The sequence below is a fragment of the Panthera leo genome, chromosome A3 (genome assembly GCF_018350215.1).
Source record: "Panthera leo isolate Ple1 chromosome A3, P.leo_Ple1_pat1.1, whole genome shotgun sequence".
Taxonomy (NCBI): Eukaryota; Metazoa; Chordata; class Mammalia; order Carnivora; family Felidae; genus Panthera; species Panthera leo.
This window is the reverse complement of record NC_056681.1, coordinates 104,857,876-104,876,185: the sequence shown is the minus strand read 5'-3', so window position 1 is coordinate 104,876,185 and position 18,310 is coordinate 104,857,876. Positions and strand designations below refer to the sequence as shown.

At 56.4% G+C, this 18,310-nt stretch overlaps 1 protein-coding gene across 2 annotated transcripts; it reads right to left on the bottom strand.

Moving 5' to 3' along the window:
- Positions 1-1,466: 1,466 nt before the first annotated feature.
- Positions 1,467-15,081, bottom strand: ARID5A (AT-rich interaction domain 5A). Of its 2 annotated transcripts, XM_042933128.1 has the most exons (7): positions 14,986-15,081; positions 6,557-6,672; positions 4,928-5,066; positions 4,532-4,584; positions 3,953-4,050; positions 3,495-3,654; positions 1,467-3,073 (listed from the first exon to the last, which is right to left on the bottom strand). In XM_042933128.1, the coding sequence occupies exons 1-7, from the start codon at positions 14,987-14,989 to the stop codon at positions 1,835-1,837; spliced, it is 1,809 nt and encodes a 602-aa protein (XP_042789062.1). In that variant the 5' UTR covers positions 14,990-15,081; the 3' UTR covers positions 1,467-1,834. The 2 variants fall into 2 exon arrangements, with proteins under 2 accessions (XP_042789062.1, XP_042789063.1); XM_042933129.1 differs by lacking the exons at positions 4,928-5,066; positions 14,986-15,081 and having other exon boundaries at positions 6,557-6,645.
- Positions 15,082-18,310: the final 3,229 nt, after the last annotated feature.

The window sequence follows — 18,310 nt, the reverse complement described above, 5'->3', positions numbered from 1 at the left end:
GGATCTGACCCCGTGGCCTGTGACCCAGCACCCAGGGCACTCGCAGGGATGGTGGCAGAATTCAGCCCTCCCGCCCCTCTTTGTTCACCAGAGATTCCAGGAGCCTAGAGAGATGGGCAGCATGTGGGAACAGGGGATTCGGGACTGGAGGTCATGCCGCTACTCAGGCTGGTATCTGGCCATCGCCCAGGAGGGAGGGGGAATCGAGGGACCCCCAGCAGAGCCAGGAGCGGTGACTACCACCCTCTGGCTACCCCATCCCTAGGAGGGCAGCTCTCTGGCCTGTGCCCATCTGAGCTCCCCCTCCACAGGCAGCTTCCAGGGGTGGAAGCTGGAGGCAAGGCTGGATGGGATGCCTTCAGCCCTGGTAGCCCACCCCCTGGTGTCAGAAATGCTGTGTGCGCCCCAGTCTGGGTTCTCTCATACTCAGCGGTGGCATTGGGCAAACAGAACCCACGGGGGGGCCTCAGCCTACACATCTGTTAACTAAGTGTGGGGGTGGGGGCGGGGTCGTCACGCTAGATTGCCCCTCCCATGACCTGAGGTCATGAGTATCCCAGAAGGCAGGAAAGTTCCAACCGCACAGGTCAAAGGCCCCCGTTGACCAATCTGAGGCTGGAGGCTGGAAGTTGGGGGCCTGGCCCCCACCCCTACCATCCCTGCATTCTGGAGCAGCACTGCCTTTGCAGGAACACGTGAAGCTCAGCAGGTTACTGTGCTGGCCTCTGAGGCCAGGCAGCCTGGGGAGGAGCGGGAAGCCTCTGAAAGGGGCCCTCCTGCCCTCCCTCCTACTGAGACAGCTCCCCAAACTGAGCCTTTAGCAAGGAGGTTGTTTAGGCTGCAGGGTCTGAGCCCCCAGAACAACCGTATCTAATGAACACAGATGCCCGGGCCAAGATTCTGCCCCCTTCACTCCCCTTCCCCTCTAGGTGCCTACCCAAATCGGGAACCTCCTGGGCCACCCCTGGGCAGGTGAGGGGGCTCACTGGGAGGATTGAGCAGCAGGCTCTGTAAGTCCATCACCAGAACAGACCAATCAGATTCCCTGCTCACACCCTTGGCCCCCAGGGCTCTTCCTGCTGTTCATGGTTGGGGGTCCTGTGGTTTAGCTCTGAGTACTCGAATCACACCCAAGTGGCTAGCTCTGCTCAGTCACTACCTGGGGGAACCAGGGCAAGTCACCAGCCCTCTCAGAGCCTCAGACCCCCACCTGACAGGCAGTTGCCCTGAGACTCTACTATGAAAGTGGACAGAAAGCACAGGACAAATGTTGCAGCCTGCTGAATTATGAACAGGAGACTTGACCCCCTGCTCTTCGGCGGGGGTGGAGGCATTTTGGATCTGAGTGGATGCAAGGTAGGTCTCTCTCCTTGGCTCCCCCAGCCCTGTCACCAACGCCTCCACCCATGAACACGCCCCAGCCTCACCTGCCCCTGTGAAGGTCCAAACCATGCACACCTCAGGGCTGGGTGGATCCGCATTGGTCTTTTATTGGATTTTCCATGGGCAGCCTGCATACCTCAAACTGCTACCCAGCTCCTTGGCCCTTCACCACGTTCCTGGCTTCTGCTCTGGGGACCAAGCTGGGAGCTGCCAGCCCAGCACCGTCTTCTCCCACGGCCCCGCAGGCTTGGGCTGCTTCCTCGAGACAAACCCAGTTTTCCCGCTGCCTCCCTCTCTGTGCCAGGCTGCCCAGACAGGGGGGCACGTTCCTGCATTGGGCACAGCCAAGCTCTCCTGGGGAAGAGGCTCCAGCCCAGACCCCCGGCAGTGCCTCCCCGTCTCAGGCCACTTCAGACCCTGCACAGCACGGCACAGCCCTGTGGGCTCAGACCTAAAGCTTGGTGTTGAGGTGGAAGAAGTGGGGTGCTGCATAGGTTGTGGCAGGTGGCACGTGCCATGCAGACGAGGCTGGGCAAAGTCTGTGGCGAAGGGCACTGTCGAAGGATGCCGGGGGGAAGTGCATCAGACCGGTGGCCATGGGGGAGGGCGCTGTAGTGGCTAGGAAGTGGGCCGGGAAGGTAGGGATGACCAGGGGGCTGAAGGGGAGTGTGGCTTGGCCCTTTAAGTGGTCCGGGGTGCCGGCAAAGTTCAGCGGGCAACGCAGCATGGTGCCCCTGTAGGCCTCGGGGAGGGTGGGCCCCAGCGCTGGGCCCAGCAGGCAGGACACGGCCAAGCCGGACCCCACGGATTTGGCCCCGCACTCCTTGGCGTCCACCTCCTTAAGAAAGGGAGACACTGCCCGCAGTTTTTTGCCACCATGGGCAAAGCCCTCTTCTTCCAGGCTGCGCTTGTTGCTCAGGCCTGGGATGCTAGGGAAGGTAGGTGGGGGTGCAGGGCTCTCGGCAGAGACCTTGGCCATGGGGGACACCCAGCAGGCTTTGGGCTTGGGGTAGGGGCTGCCCTTTCTCGAGCTGCCTTTATGGAATGCAGACGGGCGGTTGGCATCCCCGCCCCACACCAACTGGGGCTCTTTGACCAGCAGGCCCTCCTCTTTGCCAGGGGGCCCTAATAGCGCCCCATCTTTAAGGCTGGGGAAGAAGTCCCGGGGGTGCTGGCTGACGGGCTTCAGCACCTCGGTGGGGTACGCATGGAAACAGCCAGTGAAGATGGGGGCTGGCAGGCGAGGACCGGCCAGAGCCTCCTCCCTGAGGCTGCCACCAGGTGCCTGTAATCCCTCCTGAGGGGTCAGCCGGTGCCTGGAGTTCTCAGCTGGCTTTCCTGGGCTCTGAGGACTTTCGGAGAGGTGAACAGCTGGGGATGCCTGGGGGTCCCCATTAGGGCTCCTGGCCCCGTGGCGACAGCCCTCCTCCTGGCACTGCAAGGCCTCCGCCTTGCTCACCTGGGCCAGGAGCTTCTTTTTGGCCAATGGTGACATGATGCCATGTGTTCCTTTGCAGTAGAAGCTGGACAGGAGCCGCTTGTAGGCCTCAGGGCAGCTGCTGGCACCCACGAAGGGCAGAGAGGTGCCCAGGGCTGGGCCTGGCTGTTCTGTGCCATCCCTGGGGGGCTCCTGGCTAGGAAGCTGTGCCAGGTCCGTGGCAGCATCTGTCTTGGTCTTTCCTGGCATCATCTGGAATGAGAAAAGTTCATGCCTCAGGGCTGGGTGTGAGCCACATACCCTGACCTGGGGGCCCTGTGGAGCAGAGTCACAGAGGGGTCCCAAGAGCCTCTGTTCACTCTTCTAGCACCTTTGTGAAAAATTTTCAAACAGTCTCCTGTCCTCTGAACGGGCACAGCATGGTATATGAGGACACAGGGCCTGGTGAATGAGGTGCGGGCTGGAGTTCAGACCCCATGGGGCCTCTCATTTGAACTGGCACAACCATGACCCTGGAGCACCCCACGGATCTGCCGTCAGAGTAGGTTCTGGCTATCCTGGGCAAGGTGCTCTGCGGCCATGACGTGGGTGGTAAGAGGGAGGTGTTTGGCAGGGGACCAGGGGACAGGGAGGCCTGGGGTTAGCTGGTGGTCCAGGCAGGCTCAGAGCTTACTTGGTCTAACCGCTTCTCCTCCTTGGCCTTCTTTGGCTTCTCAGGGGCCCCGTCATCCCCGCGGGGCTCCTTGGCCATCTTGTATTGCTTCCTGGGCTTGGAAGGGGGCAGCGGCTTGTCGTCCTCCCCCTTCAGGTGCCGCACGTATGGGAGCACCAGCCTGAGCAGGAGCACAGCGTGTCCACCAGGAGGCCAGCCTGGCAGGCACGTGCCACACCTCCCACCTCTCTCCCTCATTTGGCCCAGGAGGCATTCGGTGTGGCCGAGCTGGGCCTGGGTGGTGATGAATGCGGCACAGGCAGCTCAGGCTTGTACGTCCAGTGGGAGGTGTGGACGTCCTGCCCCCCCCTCCCACCCTGCCCCCTGCCCCCAGGTCCTGCTCTGCCCCGCCCTGCCCCACCCCGCCCCGAGGTGAGGGCCGAGGTGTCCTGCAGGCAGGGTCTCACCAGGGGCCGTACCTCTCGTAGTGGCGGCGTGTGCACGTGGCCGCGCTGGTGCTGCCCGGGCTGCCCCCCAGCTCGTCGTACACGTTCTTCCAGAGGCGGCGGCCGGTCACCTGCAAGGGCACCTCGTGAGGGCACGACCGGCACACCCTCCCCTGCTGGTGGAGTCCTGGAAGCTCCAGGTCCCCACTGGACAGGGACAGGGACTGCAGTTTTGCAGCTGCTTCTCCAGCAGTGGCGGCAGGGAGCTGGGAAGGGGCTCGCCTGGCCGCTAGCCAGCCCTCCCTCCCAGGGGCCACTGCCCGGCTGCTGGCCCCAGCAGCTTTCCAGGCAAAGGGAGCACGAGGAAGACAGAACAGATGGGAAGACAGGAAAACTTGCTTTGAGCAGCAAAGTACAAGCCGGCAAGGCAGGCCCTCTTCCCCCACAGCACACAGCATGCAGGAGAGCTAGGGAAGGGGCGGGATTTGGGACCCTGCCTCTGCCTCCTATCTGGAGGTGGGGACAGGGCCCTTCCTCCCCAGGACCCCACAGGGTGCAGTGGGGAAGGCCTGGGAGATGCAGCATGGCAAGGACCCAGAGGTGCCTCCTTACCATCTCATAGGCCCCCAGCTTCTCCACTGCTTTGTAGATCTTCCACAGGTTAACTGGAGAAAAGAGAGGGCAGGGCCCCTGTCAGCCTCTGTAGGGGGAGGGCACAACCAGCAGCCCATTCCCGTGGACCTGTCAGGCAGGCACAGAACCAGCACACATCCAGACAGGGCCACTGCAATGGATGGGTGGACTAGGCCCTGTGCACTGGCAGTCCAGTGGCCAAGGAGGACAGAGATCCGGCCCCACCCACTGCAGCCCTGTGCCTGGAGGGGGGTGCCCCTTCTGTGGGCTGGCATCACCCAGGGGTGTCCAGAGTGGAGGTGCCTGCCCTGACACCCTACCTGGATGGGATCCCCTGCCAGGCTCCCCCTCCCTGCCTGCACCCCAGGGACGCACTCTGCTTGAAGCCGAGATGGGGCACCCTCTCGATGGGCGTGTGTCGCTCCTTCATGAACTTGTAGAGGCTGACCAGGAAGGCCTGCTCCTCCTCCCGCTCCTGGTCCTCCTCCCGCTCCCCGCCTGCCTCGGGGGAGTCCTGGGGAAAGAACAGGAGGCATTGGGATGAGCCCCCAGTTGGCGGGTGGCCGGGGACAGGCGGAGCCACTGGCTGCTGGGGAGGAATGAAGCGTGTGGTCCCCAACCGCAGGCTCCCGTAGGAGGGAGCAGGCTCCCAGCATCCAGCTTATGGCTCTGGGCTGGAGTGATCTGTCTCTTGGCATCAGAAAGACGCAGTTGTCAGCTGTTAGTACCCAGGACCCCAAGTCAGGGTCCACAGAGGCCCAGCTCCAGAGACAGCCATAGGAGCAGCCCTGCAGCTCCCCAGGCCTCTCTCCAGGCACAGAGCACTTCTCTATCTTGCTCTGGATTTGTTCTATCTGTGTCTCAGCTCCTCTACCAGACTGTGAGCTCCTGGTGGCAGGCTCAGAGTCCCCAAGCCGAAGGAGCAAAGGTGCTTGGTGTTTTCTGGCACTGCGGGGTCCTGTGTCCACTGAGCCATTGCTGTGGTGGCCTGCCTCTCTGAGCTGCCAGTCTGCGTGCTAAATTTAGGGTGGTGAAGCCCTATCCTGGGTTCCTGACACACTTCGGTCAGGACGTTCAGTTCCTGCTTCCAGAGGGGCAGTGTCTGCTGATGGTATTCATTTGGTTGGTGGCTCAGGGCAGTGGGGTATGGTTGAGCTGGGGCTCAAGGCTTGCAGAGCAGACAGCTCCCAGGTCCTGGATGGGGAGGCCCTAAACACCAGAAGGATGTAAACCATGAGGGCCTAGAACAGTACAGACAGCTGTGCATTCCCAAAACATTCTATTCAAGTACCGTTTCAGTGTTTCTGACACTGAACGAAGACCTCCGACCATGAATGGCACGCAAACTCACGCGTCACCTATGAAACTGTGACGCACTGGAGACCAAGGCAGCTGGTCTTGTGCAGGCCTCAGAATGAAGGCACTCCCTCGGCAGCTCTTCCGCGCAAGCTGTGAAAAACCGTTACCATTTGCGACTACTCCGCTACGTGAATCAGGATTTTTACTCCAGGCTGTGCCACCAAAGCAAACGGCCAAGACGAATGGACGTTCAGGCCAATGCTCCGCTGGGTCGCCCACGGCTCCCTCTCAGACCCTGCTCACCGAAATGGCCTTAGTGATCTCGCTGAGGGACTCTAATACCCACGCTGTAAACTTGGAGGGATGCACGGATGTACACGTGGTTTTACATCTTAAAACAGTGCTTTTATCGGTTTCATTCATCAGGGCTCCAGGCAGATCTTCATTTGATAAGGGGGTTCTGCTAGGAAAACTAAGTCTGAAACCCCTGCCATGGGTCACGGGAGGATCCTCCTGTCCCTGGCTCCCAGCTCCCCACACCTGATGCAGGCCCAAAACCCCAGGGCTGGGCCCGGCTCAGCAGACTGGAGCGTGGGGAACACATCCTCCTGAGAGCTTGGGGAGTCCCGAAGTTCACCTGGGAGGCTGTGCACAGGTGAGGGGGGGAGGGGCAGGGAAGAGGCCCCCAGGGGTCGCCCAACTCACCTCCAGATGGATGGGGCTCTGGCTCCTGCTCTGTTCACCATCGCGTTGAGGGGACACAGATGGGTCTAGGGGATCACCTTCCTCTGACTGTTTTCTTTTCCCTTTGACAGGAGGTGCTGCAAAGAGGGGAAGGGGAAGGGGTGGGGGAGGGGGGAGAGAGAGCACTTGAGACGCAGGCAAGAAGAACAGGCAGTGAGGAGAGGTCCTCTGGGAGAGATGGCAGGTCCTCCCATCCCCCATCTGAACCCACCAGGTGTGGAGCGAGTCCTCCCCTTCCTTCGGCAAAGTGTCCCCTGCCTCCTGGTCCCTGGCTGCACACAGGCTGGCCCTTTACACACACCTGTGGGCTCACCCCGGTGGCCAACTCTGCTCTCCCTCCTCTCTGCCAGGCTCACCTCCGACTGAGCCCCACACCTGCTGCTGTTCCTTCCTCTGTTCCAGCCAGCTCCCCACATCCTTTGAAGGAAAATTTAAACCACCCTGGGGTCACGTCAGAGGAGAGTAAGGTCGGGCCACGGTGCTCAGGGAAACCCTGTCTCCAAAACCTGCCCCACATTCAGCCAGAGCGTTTTCACAGCACCTCAGCCCAACTGGGAAAGCTGCAGAGGTTCCCACGTTTGTGAGCCCAAGAGCACCACAGCGGGTGCTTGGATCCTCCAGGAATAATCGAGAAGGCTAGAAGCTCCTGTTTATGAAACATCTGACCTTTCTATGAGCACTGGCAGAGGGCTAACTGTCCCTCATTAGGCCACTTGCTCCTGTCACCTGCAAGGGTCTCACCTGACAAGCCACTTCTTGTGGGTGGCCCTTCCCAGCCCCCAGCCTAGCACAACCATCTTGCTCCGCTGGGCACCCTCGGCCACTCACAGCCATCCGGACTGAACTGCCCACTGCGCACGTGGCTTCCTGACAGTGAAGCCACACAGTAGGCGCCGGGTTTCAGTGAGAAGGAGCGTGTCTCACAACAACATGCATGGAGGGCAGGAGGCACTCGACTTTACCAAGGGCAGCCACAAGCTGATAGCTGCAAGGGCACAACACCTGTGTCCCTGCAAAAAACACTGGAAACCGCCTCCAGCCCTCGGACAAGCTGGCAGTGCACCTCAGACCAGGAGCCCCGAGCTTTGCATCTCCCCTTCTTTCTAACCTTCTCTTCCTTTTTGTTAACCTAGTATGAACGCTCCCATTCTCCCGGTTTGCTCCAGCTCAGGAAATCCTTACCACTGGGCACCTACGAGCTCCCCTTTCTGTCCTGGAGAGAAAAAGAATCGCCGTGACAACAACAAACCCACACCAGCGTGGCCCACGAGGCCAGAACCTTTGGCCACGGGATGGTGTGCCCTTCGGTGGTCGCTCATGGAAGCTTCACCCTGCTTGCAACTACTCGCTTGTTCCGCACGGGTCCCTGGCTCTTCCACGTGTGTTCTCTTATTTAGTCCCAGAAGGGAGCTCATTTTTTTGAAAAACGTTGATTTTGAGAGACAGAGAGATGGTGTGAGTGCACACACATGAGCGGGGAAGGGGCAGAGAAGGGGGGAGAGAGAGAATCCCGACGTGGGGCTCGATCTCACCACTGCGAGACAACGACCTGAGCCCAAATCAAGAGTCAGGCACTTAACTGACTGAGCCACCCAGGTGCCCTCAGGAGGGATCTCATTTAGTTTTTTTTTTTTTATTTCTTTTTAATGTTTTTATTTATTTTTGAGAGAGAGAGAGAGTGTGAACAGAGGAAGGGCAGAGACAGGGAGACATAGAATCCAAAGCAGGCTCCAGGCTGTTGGCACAGAGCCCGATGCGGGGCTCAAACTCGTGAACGAAGATCATGACCTGAGCAGAAGTCGGATGCTTAACTGACTGAGCCACGGAGGGGCCTCCAGGAGGGATCTCCTTTTATTTATTTTATTTTTTTTTTTTTAATTTTTTTAACGTTTATTTATTTTTGAGACAGAGAGAGACAGAGCATGAACAGGGGAGGGTCAGAGAGAGGGAGACACAGAATCCGAAACAGGCTCCAGGCTCTGAGCTGTCAGCACAGAGCCTGACGCGGGGCTCGAACTCACAGACCGCGAGATCATGACCTGAGCCGAAGTTGGCCGCTTAACCGACTGAGCCACCCAGGCGCCCCAGGGATCTCCTTTTAAAGAGGGGAAACTGAAGCCAGAGAAGCTAAGTTGCTTGCCTCCCTGGGAGACCAGGGTTCAAAGTAAGGTCTGTGTGACCACCAATCCAAGTGGCCTGGCCTTGCCACCATCGTGGTTGCTGTTGTCATCACCAGCATTTAAAAAGCCTTGATGAGAAGTCCAAATAAACTTGGAAGAGAAACCAATCCTAAGGCTTGTCAAAGAGAAAGGCACTCAGGCCTTCTTCTCAGGCTGGCTTCTGACCAATCAAGACATGGTCAATATCCAGAAATAACCAGGTGTTAACAACTGACCTGCCCCCACCTCCCCAACTGATGCCTTTCCAACCAAGTTCTTGGTGACTCTATGCCTCAGTCTTCCCTTCTGTGAAATGGGAAAGAGCCTGGAGTCCTTTGGCCACTCTCCCTGAATTCCTAAAGTCCACGGGCCAGGTCACAGGCACAGCCACTTTCCCCAGCTCTTCTCCCTGCCCTCCTGCCCTCTCCACCTGTCCTTTTTTCTTTTTAACATTTATTCATTTTTGAAAGACAGAGACAGAGTGCGAATGGGGAAGGGGCAGAGAGAGAGGGAGACACAGAATTTGAAGTAGGCTCCAGGCTCCAAGCTGTCAACGGAGCCCCGATGCAGGGCTCGAACTCACAGACCGCAAGATGGTGACCTGAGCTGAAGTCGGGCCCTTAACCAACTGAGCCACCCAGGCGCCCCTCTCCACCTGTCTTCACACCCTCTCTGCCTTCTTTCCTGCTTGCTCAGCTTCTCAGCATCAAAGGACTCTCTCCACCCTGAGTCCCTACATGTGGTGATCCTGGGGCTTCTCACTGGAGCCTTCCTACAAACTTGGTATGTGACCCTCGTAAGTGGCTGCCCTCAGCTGCAGAAAAATAAAGTGGTAGGATCAGTACCCATTAGAATCACCAGGGAGCGTTTTAAAGACATTGGTGACTGTGTCCCCCACCCCCAGTCTGATTTAAGGTTCTGCAGGGGCATCAGTTTAAAGCTCCCTAAGGGATCTTAAAGGGGGCAGCCAATTTGAGAGCCACTGGGCCAGAGGACCTCTATCCCTTCTGCTTGGTTCCAGAATTGGTAAGATCTGCCTGGGCCACACTGAGGGGAAAATCTCCTGGAGCCAGGCACTCAAGTTACCTGGAAAGGAGGTCACCAATCTGAGCCGTTTAACCCCAGACAGGAAAAGGATTAGAGCTCTTGCCTAGAGCCACAAAGGGAAACACTCTCTTTATCTCTGTGTCCAGCTGAGTCCCCAAATGAACTCAGCCTCCACTCCCTCCCAACCAGGCTAGTATGCTCTCTGCCTGGCAGGGCCTTCTGGGCCCCACTTCCACAGCCTCAGCTGAGGGAGAGGACAGTCCTCTCCCTCCTTCTCCAGGGTGCCCTCTGTCCTGTCCCTGGCTACCCCAAGTCATGGAACCCCAGGGTTCTAGATCATCTTCATTTGGAAGAGGGTTCTGCTAGGAAAACTAAGTGTGAAACCCCTGCCACAGGTGACAGGCGGGTTCCCCTGCCTGCCAGGTTCCCAGATCCCATACCTTCCAGTGCTCTGAGGAAGGGCTGGGCTGCTCTGCCGGCTCTGCAGGGGAGGAAAGAGTCTCAGGGACCGGCCATCCCAGTCTCCCAACCACATCCAGCCTGCAGAGGCAGAAGAGTCCCACCTGCTCCTGAGTGACTGCTGCTGCCCAGCAACCTCTGAGTTACTGTCCTGCTATCGCCACAAAGCCTCAGATGCCCCACTGTAACGGGAAGGTGGATCCAACTTGCAAGAAGAAAACCACTGCTGGTCAAAGGAATGTCGTTCAGACATGGCTTTTTCCATCCAGGAAGCAATAATGACAATAATGATGATGATGATTTCATTGTTTACTGTGAACACAGCTGGAATCTATAAGGTATGAGATGGGGATCTAATCACGTTTCCCCACAACGGTTACGTGTCCCAATATTGACTGAGTGATGCCCTTCCCCCAGTGATTTGAAATGCTACTCTCCCCATAATCTAAAGGTTTATAAGGAATTTATAGGAGGGGCGCCAGGGTGGTTCAGTCAGTTAAGCGGTCAGACTCTTGATTTTGGCTCAGGTCACGATCTCACCGTTCATGAGATCCAGCCCCACATCGGGCTCTGTGCTGACAGTACAGAGCCTGCTTGGGATTCCCTCTCCCTCTCTCTCTCTGCCCCTCCCCGATTTGTGTGCTCAAGCTCTGTCTCTCTCTCTCTCTCAAAATAAATAACAACGAAAGGAACACACCTGAAACCGTTTCTGGAATTTTCTACTGTTTCCTTCACTGTGGAATGCCAGTACTCATGCATGCTGTTTTAACTGTAAAACAACTGACTATCCAGAGGGCAAGTCCCCCATCATTACTCTTTTTAAATAATTATCTGAACTTCAGGATAATTTGTCACATTCCCTTAAAAAAAAAAAAAAAAGAAAAACACTGGGGTTTTGGTTGAATTGCATTTAAACTTAGAAATTACTTTGAAGAAAGAGAACACCTTTCTGATATGGCACCTTCCTTTTTTCAGGACCACATGTCTCCCCAGATTCAGGTCTCCCTTTGCTGTCCTCAGACGTTCCTTCTTAAAGGCCCTGTGTGCTTTCCGTTGAGCTTACTCCTTGTGTTTTGGGCAGCTAGATAATAGTGTGAGAAAAGCTTTGATAATCTACAGCAGGACTTGGCTCCACAGTCTCTGTTGTTTCCTCCTCTCACTGTTGGGAAGAGAACAGGAGGCTGCTGGTTGGGCCAGGAGTTGAGCCCTTGGGCCCTTGTGACTCCGTGCCTCACTGGGGAGCGAACAGGGGTGGCAGGGTGCTTGGGGGTGGCGTGCTGCCCAAAGCCCTTCTGGTATTAGGAATCTGATCTGTTTAACTCCATGGCTTGTGTTAAAGTCCAAGCTTAAACCCCAGCTCCTGAAACCACAGCAGTGAAGAGGTTAGTTTCAGTCACTAACTCCAAAAGAGGACGCTCCCTGGAGTCTACTTGTTCTCAAACGATTCCTTACCTCCCTTTCCAAATCATACACTCCACCAACTCAGCTCAGTGCTCTGCCGGGCCGTGGACTAGGCATTTTTGTACACCGCTTCACTGAATCTTCCCAGCCACCCAGTGGGTTCTATCTCCCCCCTTTTACAGATACAATACGTGAGGATCCGAAAGGTTCATCACTTGCCTGAAATCACCCAGCTTACTAGTGGCAAAGCTGGGATTCAGAACCAGAGCAGTCTGACCGTCCCAAAACTGAGCTCTGAGATCTGGACTTTTTAATGGAAACAGGGAGACGCCAAGCTCCTTATCTGCTCAAAGGGTGCAAGCTTGCTTCTCTCCCTGAAAGAAGCAATCTCCCATCACACCACTCCTATTAATCTGCTAAAAAGTCTGGCTTCTGCTGACAAGCTGAAATCAGGTAAGAGTGGGAAGGGGCTCTGCTCCACAGAGCTGCATCTTTTACCAAGTCAGCCACTGCTTCTGTACTACGGTATCCCTTTCACTGCTAGACCCCCAAGGGCCCGATGTTCCAAGCAGGACAAAGAAACAAGGCTTCCGACACAAACCACAGCCAAGTGTGTGTTGTGTACACACGCCCCTCAGCGGGATCCGAGGTCTGCCTGTGCTGCTCACTCCCCACTGTATTTCACTGTCCAGAGCAGCGTGAGGCCTGGAACAAGTGCTCCATAAACAACCACATGGATCCAGTAAGACCACGTGATCTCAGATGCTCCTGATACCTCAGAGAGGGGCTTGGGCTGTGACTAATTCAAAGCCATAGAGCCCGTCAGAGACCTAGTGCCAGACCGCACCGCTTATATCTCTCTCCTCTCCTCTTCTCTCTCTTTCTCTTGCCCTGCCCCGCCCCATTCACCCTTGGTGTGATGGGAAGGAAGCAACACTTCCTTTCATGAAAAGTCACCCACTGGGAGCACTGCATCAATTGCGTCAATTACGACAATAATGGTAACAGCAGCCCAATAACAACCAGCAGAAACCGCCCCACCTCGCCTGGCCCCACCTCGCCTGAGGTTGTTGGCTTAAGTTTCTCTTAGTTTGAGCCGGAGCTGAAACAAAGACAGCCTTTGAGGCCGCCAGTCCACTCTGTGGCCCAGGAGCCGGCTGCCTGGCAAAGTCTCGGTGCGGAGCTTTCTCCAGTGGGCAGTTTGGGGAGGGAGGACTGCCAAGGGCTGAGGACGCATGAGCCGGACAAGGGACCCCCGAAGGGTGCAGCTTCTGCCCCAGCCCTGCCTCAGTGTCTCAGCTGGGGCACAGGAAAACGGGGTTTGAGAGCAGCTGGGGCCAAGATGACAGTCTTGAGAGAAATATAGAAAGGTAGGTGGCATGGGGGCTCCAAATGTGAGACTACCGTCTCCTAACCGCACTAGGACTCTTGTCCCCCTTTAGTCAGCTCTGGTATGTCCTAAAAGACCCTATGCCAGGATAGGCTGAATACCCACTGTCCCCCCCCTCCAAGTCTGGGTGGTATTTGATAACAGTAACAGCTCCATGTAAGGACTGTCTCCTAGGTCCCCATGAACTTTAAGTTTGTGTTCCCATTCCACCTAGGGAGAAACTGGGTTCAGTGACTTGTCCAAGACATGACCCACGAGTAGAGACACAGCCAGGACATGAGGAAAACTGCCTAACTCTTGCCAGGGGGCACTCCATAGCCTTTCAGCATTTCCACCCACCTGGTAGAGACCCCAGGGGGCTAAAAGGGAGAGTGGGCAGTCCCTGGCCAGTCTACCATCAGGTAACAGGAGGGCAAGGGGGAGGGGAGAGGTCTTGGGAGGTCTGCCTCTCTCTCACTGCCAGACCTCACTCTAAGCCTCAGTTTCTCCGCCTGTAAATCAAAGGAAGAGGGACTGATCCCCTGAGGTCCTTTCTACCTCTGCCACTCTATGTTCCACACGCCCCAGGTGGGTCCCCAGGGCTCCGGCAGAGTCTGGAACTCCACTCTGGGCGCTAGACTCTCTAGTCACTATCTCCTACCCCTCCTTTGCCCCAGGGGGCATGTAGGCACAGAGACGCTGACTCCCTCAACAGTGGTGCTCCGGCGGGGGGCGAGAAGCACCTGTTATCCTCCCCTCGGCCCCGCGGACCCCTCCCTGACAGCTGACCGGCCGAAAACAAAGGGACGCTGGACCCGGCCAGCACAGTGCCCCCGGACCTGGCACCCTGAACCCTCAGAGTCCGGCGCTTAGAGAGCCCCGCCACCCCCCACCCACATCGGCGGGGCTGAACCCCGCCTGAAGGCGCCCCCGGACACTCTGCGAAGGGACCGAGATGCACCAAACTCCGCAGCTCCGGCTGAGCGCGAAGGCAAACATCTCTCTCCTTGCACGGTCGCAGCCTGCGCTTCAACTCTCTCGCTCCCCCCCCCCACCACCCCGCCCCATCACTCCCGGGGCCGCCACCTAGTCCCTTCAGGAGACCCGAGGAAAGAGAAGACACAAGAAAGAGGACGATAGCAAAGAGGGAAGATAGCTCTTTCTTGCCGGGCGGGTGGGGGAGGGCAGAGGAAGGTGGACAGGAGACAAGAATAAGAGAGAACAGAGAAGAAAAGAGAAAAAGGGAAGAGAAAAGAGAAAGAGAAAGGGTAGGGGGCGGGAAGCCGGTAACCGCCGAAGGATCAGAACACCCCTTTGCTGAAAGAGGAACAGTTGATTCTTCAAAGTGCATTGAGCAAGTTCTTCAAAACCCGCGCAGAGTCACTTTCAGGAAACGGCGGCCGCAGTGGAAAGCGCCCCGCGCGCGCCCAGGGACCCCGGTGCCTCTTCTCGGCGGCGCCGGCGGGTTCTGAGAACCGCGGGGATGTGACGGGGCGGGGCGGGGGGGGGGGCAAATGGGGGCTGGGAGGCAGAGAAACTGCTGCGGACAGCCTGTCACAACAAATTAGCTGAGACCAGCTCGAGATTGAAACCACAGCAGGAAGTGGGATGACAGAACCGTACAGGACTTGGTAAATTTCAGCCAAGAGACGACGAAAAGAGTTTCGAGATAAACGTCCGGGAAGCCCCTGGCCGCCAAAACTTTTTGTCTCTCCTTTTTTCGAAGAGTGAGCGCCGACACCCAGCCTCACCCCTCCCGCGTAGGGTGGAGGGCGCTGGCGCCCCAGCGGGGCTAGGGTGCCCGCGCCTTCGCCCCGGAGTCCACCCCCGGCCCCGCTCCGCCCCTCCTGGGGGCCCGGATGGCCACGAGGGCCCGGAGGGCACCTGGCAGGGCAACCTCGCCCTCCCCACGAGGCCGCCAGCCCCGTACCGGGACAGGCCAAGTAGCTGCTTACCCATGGCCCGGAGAGGTCCCTCGGCGCCCGCCCGAGGCCCTCCGCACGCGCGGCTCTCCAACCCCGCGCTCTCCGCGCAACTGGCCCTTGGCGCAGCAAGCCTGCCTCCTCCCAACAGCCCCGCCCCGCCCCTCCCGGGCACCGCCCCCGCCCCGCTCTGGGCTCCGGTTGGTGGGTCCAATTCTTCCGCGCGGGGGCCGGGGCCGCCCCCTGAGCCCGAGGACCTCTGGGACTTGTAGTGCGCTTTCCCTCTCCCCAGGCTCAGAGACCGAGGTACCTGAGATAGGCAGGACACGCAGGAATCGCTGCTGCCTGTGCCTCTAGGGACAAAACTAACCTTGGAAAATTCCTCGTTGCTCGTCAACGGGACCCTGGGGCTGAGTGGGTTGAGCAAAGTGCATCTGACTTTGACTTGAACTGGGTCCTGGGTATTTTCCAACTTCCACCCCGCCCAACATAGAAGTAGAGGCGGTTGGTGTTAGCTAAACAAGGACCCCAGACCAAACTAGCAAGTCCTTTGGTCAAAATTCTGTGGGGTCCCAGAAACTCTTGGGGCAATGTCTGCAGATGTCACAAGGCCAGGGACTGGCAGCTACAAAGCATTCCAACAAGGGAGCATGACCCCTGCTTGGGGAGCTGAGGGTGAGGCTAGAGTGGAATGGGCACCCGAGGAGCTGCTGAGCCCGCCGAGGCAGCTTCCACCGCAGGGAGGAGTAACTTGGCCAGGTGCGCAGCACAGAAGAGGAAACTGAGGCTCACCTTTGAGAGCCCAACGTCTCACAGCATCATCCACAGCAGCCAAAAGGTGGGAACAAGCCAGTGTCCACGGACAGATGAATGGATAAACTGTGGTGTGTCCATATAATGGAGTATCATCATTCAGCCTTAAAAAGAAAGAAAATTCTGACACATGCTACATGGATGAATCTCGAAGACATTATGCTCAGTGAAATATGCCAGTCACGTAAGGACAAATACAGTATATTCCACTTATACGAGGTACTTAGAGTCCAATTCATAGAGACAAATAGTAGAATGGTGGTTGCCAAGGGCTGGGGGAAGGGAGGAAAGGGGAATTGGTGTTTAGTAAGTACAGAGTTTTCGTTTTGCAAGATGAAAAAAGGAGCAAAGGATGGTGGTGATCTATGCACAACAACCTGAATAACCTTAACGCAACTGAAATGCACACTTCAAAATGGTTACAATGGTAAATTTTATATTATGTATATTTTACGGCAGTTTGAAAAAAGAGGCTGAGGTTTCAACATGTGGCTAGCTAGGACTTGAACCCTGTTCCTAACACATAGTAGGCACTCACAATTTCTTCTGTTGATTATTTTAGTACAACAACTCTAGATATTTCCCATCAAATCGCTGTCCCCATTTTATAGGGTAAAACTGAGGCTCTAGGAGGTTACTCGCCTCAAGTGATACAACTGGCAAATGGCAGAGGCTGAGCGAAACCCAGGCACTGGGGCTCCAGAACAAGCCTCCTTAACCAGTCACCTCAGCCATTTCTCAGCAGTGCCATTAACAGAATCAGGGACAACAGCCTGAGGAGAGAGCCGAAGGGAAAGACACAGCGCTGGTGAGGAAGTAGTGGGCCAGCAAGATGCCCACCAGTAGCTTCAACGGAGTCCTGGAATCCAGGAGTGAGGTGTAGACTTGAAATACAGGTGGTTGAGGAGCCCTCGTACCCAGGCACCCACCAAACTTTTTGGTACCCATTACTGCCCACCTACCCAAATGGACCAGGGCTGCAGGTTGGTGGCAAGATCTCCTGCAGGCTCAGTCCAGCACAGATAACACTGTGAGCCCTCCCTCACGGTGGATTGGTTCTTAAGAGCCAGCACCTGGAGATTTGGTAACAGACGCATCACCGACAGTATTTAGTAACTGCCCACAACAGTCGTTATCATGGTGATGGTACTGGTGTGCCCCACTTACCAGTTTACAAACTCTCCAGGACAGCTGAGGCTGTGGTGGCCCACCCTGCAATGGGATGCCATCAGGAAGTTTAATGGCCTTTCTAGTCCCACTTTCACCCATTCTATCAGGATTGATTGCCTGAGCTTCCGTTCAGAAACCTGCGTGCTCCCCTCAGGGTCACAGTCTAGGCCAGATCCTCCCTCCTGGATTGATTAGCCCCTCTGACAAAGAGCTCACTACCTTACAAAGTAGCAGCTTATCCCCCCCAGGGAATAGGGTTATTCTGCCATCCAGGCCACCACACACTTACAGACAGGGGCTGTTGTGCAAAGCCTCAGCAAGTCAACACCTGCCTGTGCCAACCTGAGAACAATATGATCTAAATTTAATTGCCTCCTGAGGCAACTGTTTGCAACAGAACGTAATTTACAATGGCCAATAAATCTTGCAGGGGAACAACATCTCCATTTGCCTCCCTAAAAGCATAAACACTCCATTGCTCAAGCCTCTATCTCACACACCTCCACCTCTTGCCCACAGCCACTCTGCCCCTTCACCCTCTGTCCATGGGGTCCCAGCCTAAGACAGCCTGAGAGGAGTCGCCTCGCCCCTCAATGTCTTGGGGTCTTTCGGTGTGTCTCTAAAAACAAACAAGCGGGGCGCCTGGGTGGCTCGTCGGTTAAGCATCCGACTTCGGCTCAGGTCATGATCTCACGGTCCGTGAGTTCGAGCCCCGCGTCGGGCTCTGTGCTGACAGCTCAGAGCCTGGAGCCTGTTTCAGATTCTGTGTCTCCCTCTCTCTCTGCTCCTCCCCTGTTCATGCTCTGTCTCTCTCTGTCTCAAAAATAAATAAACATTAAAAAAACAAACAAACAAGCAAACACATAAACCCCACTAGTAAATGCATTCTTCCTGGAAAACATTACAAACAAATCAGCACTCTCTGACACCACTCCAAATTCAGTGCCCTCCTTGCCCCAGAGATAAAGACTATTATCAGACTGGGTAAAATCTTCCAGAACGTGCCCTATGCATGTTCATAGATATATGTATCCATGGTATAAAAAATTATTTAGCTTTGTTTTATGTGTGTTTTTAAACAAATAATACTTTTTTTTTTTTTTTTGAGAGAGAGAGAGAGAGAGAGAGACAGTGTGCGAGCAGGGGAGAGGCAGAGGGAGAGAGAGAATCCCAAGCAGGCTCCACAGCCCACAGAGAGCCTGATTTGGGGCTCGTTCCCAAGATCCCAGGACTGTAGGATCATGACCTGAGCCGAAGTCGACAGTCAATTGCTTAACCAGCCACCCAGAGACCCCAAATGATACATTTCTAATTGTTCCGTTCTTGCTTTTTTGTCCAACAATAGATTCTGGAGATCCCTCCATGTCAGGACACA

What these genes read in the sequence shown, in the direction of transcription:
- ARID5A (XM_042933128.1), bottom strand. An exon ending in CCATCTCGGCTTCAAGCAGA is followed by an intron (nt 4,585 to 4,927) that starts GTGCGTCCCTGG and finishes TCTTTTCTCCAG; the next exon opens with TTAACCTGTGGAAGATCTAC. An exon ending in AGGAGAAGCGGTTAGACCAA is followed by an intron (nt 3,074 to 3,494) that starts GTAAGCTCTGAG and finishes TTCTCATTCCAG; the next exon opens with ATGATGCCAGGAAAGACCAA.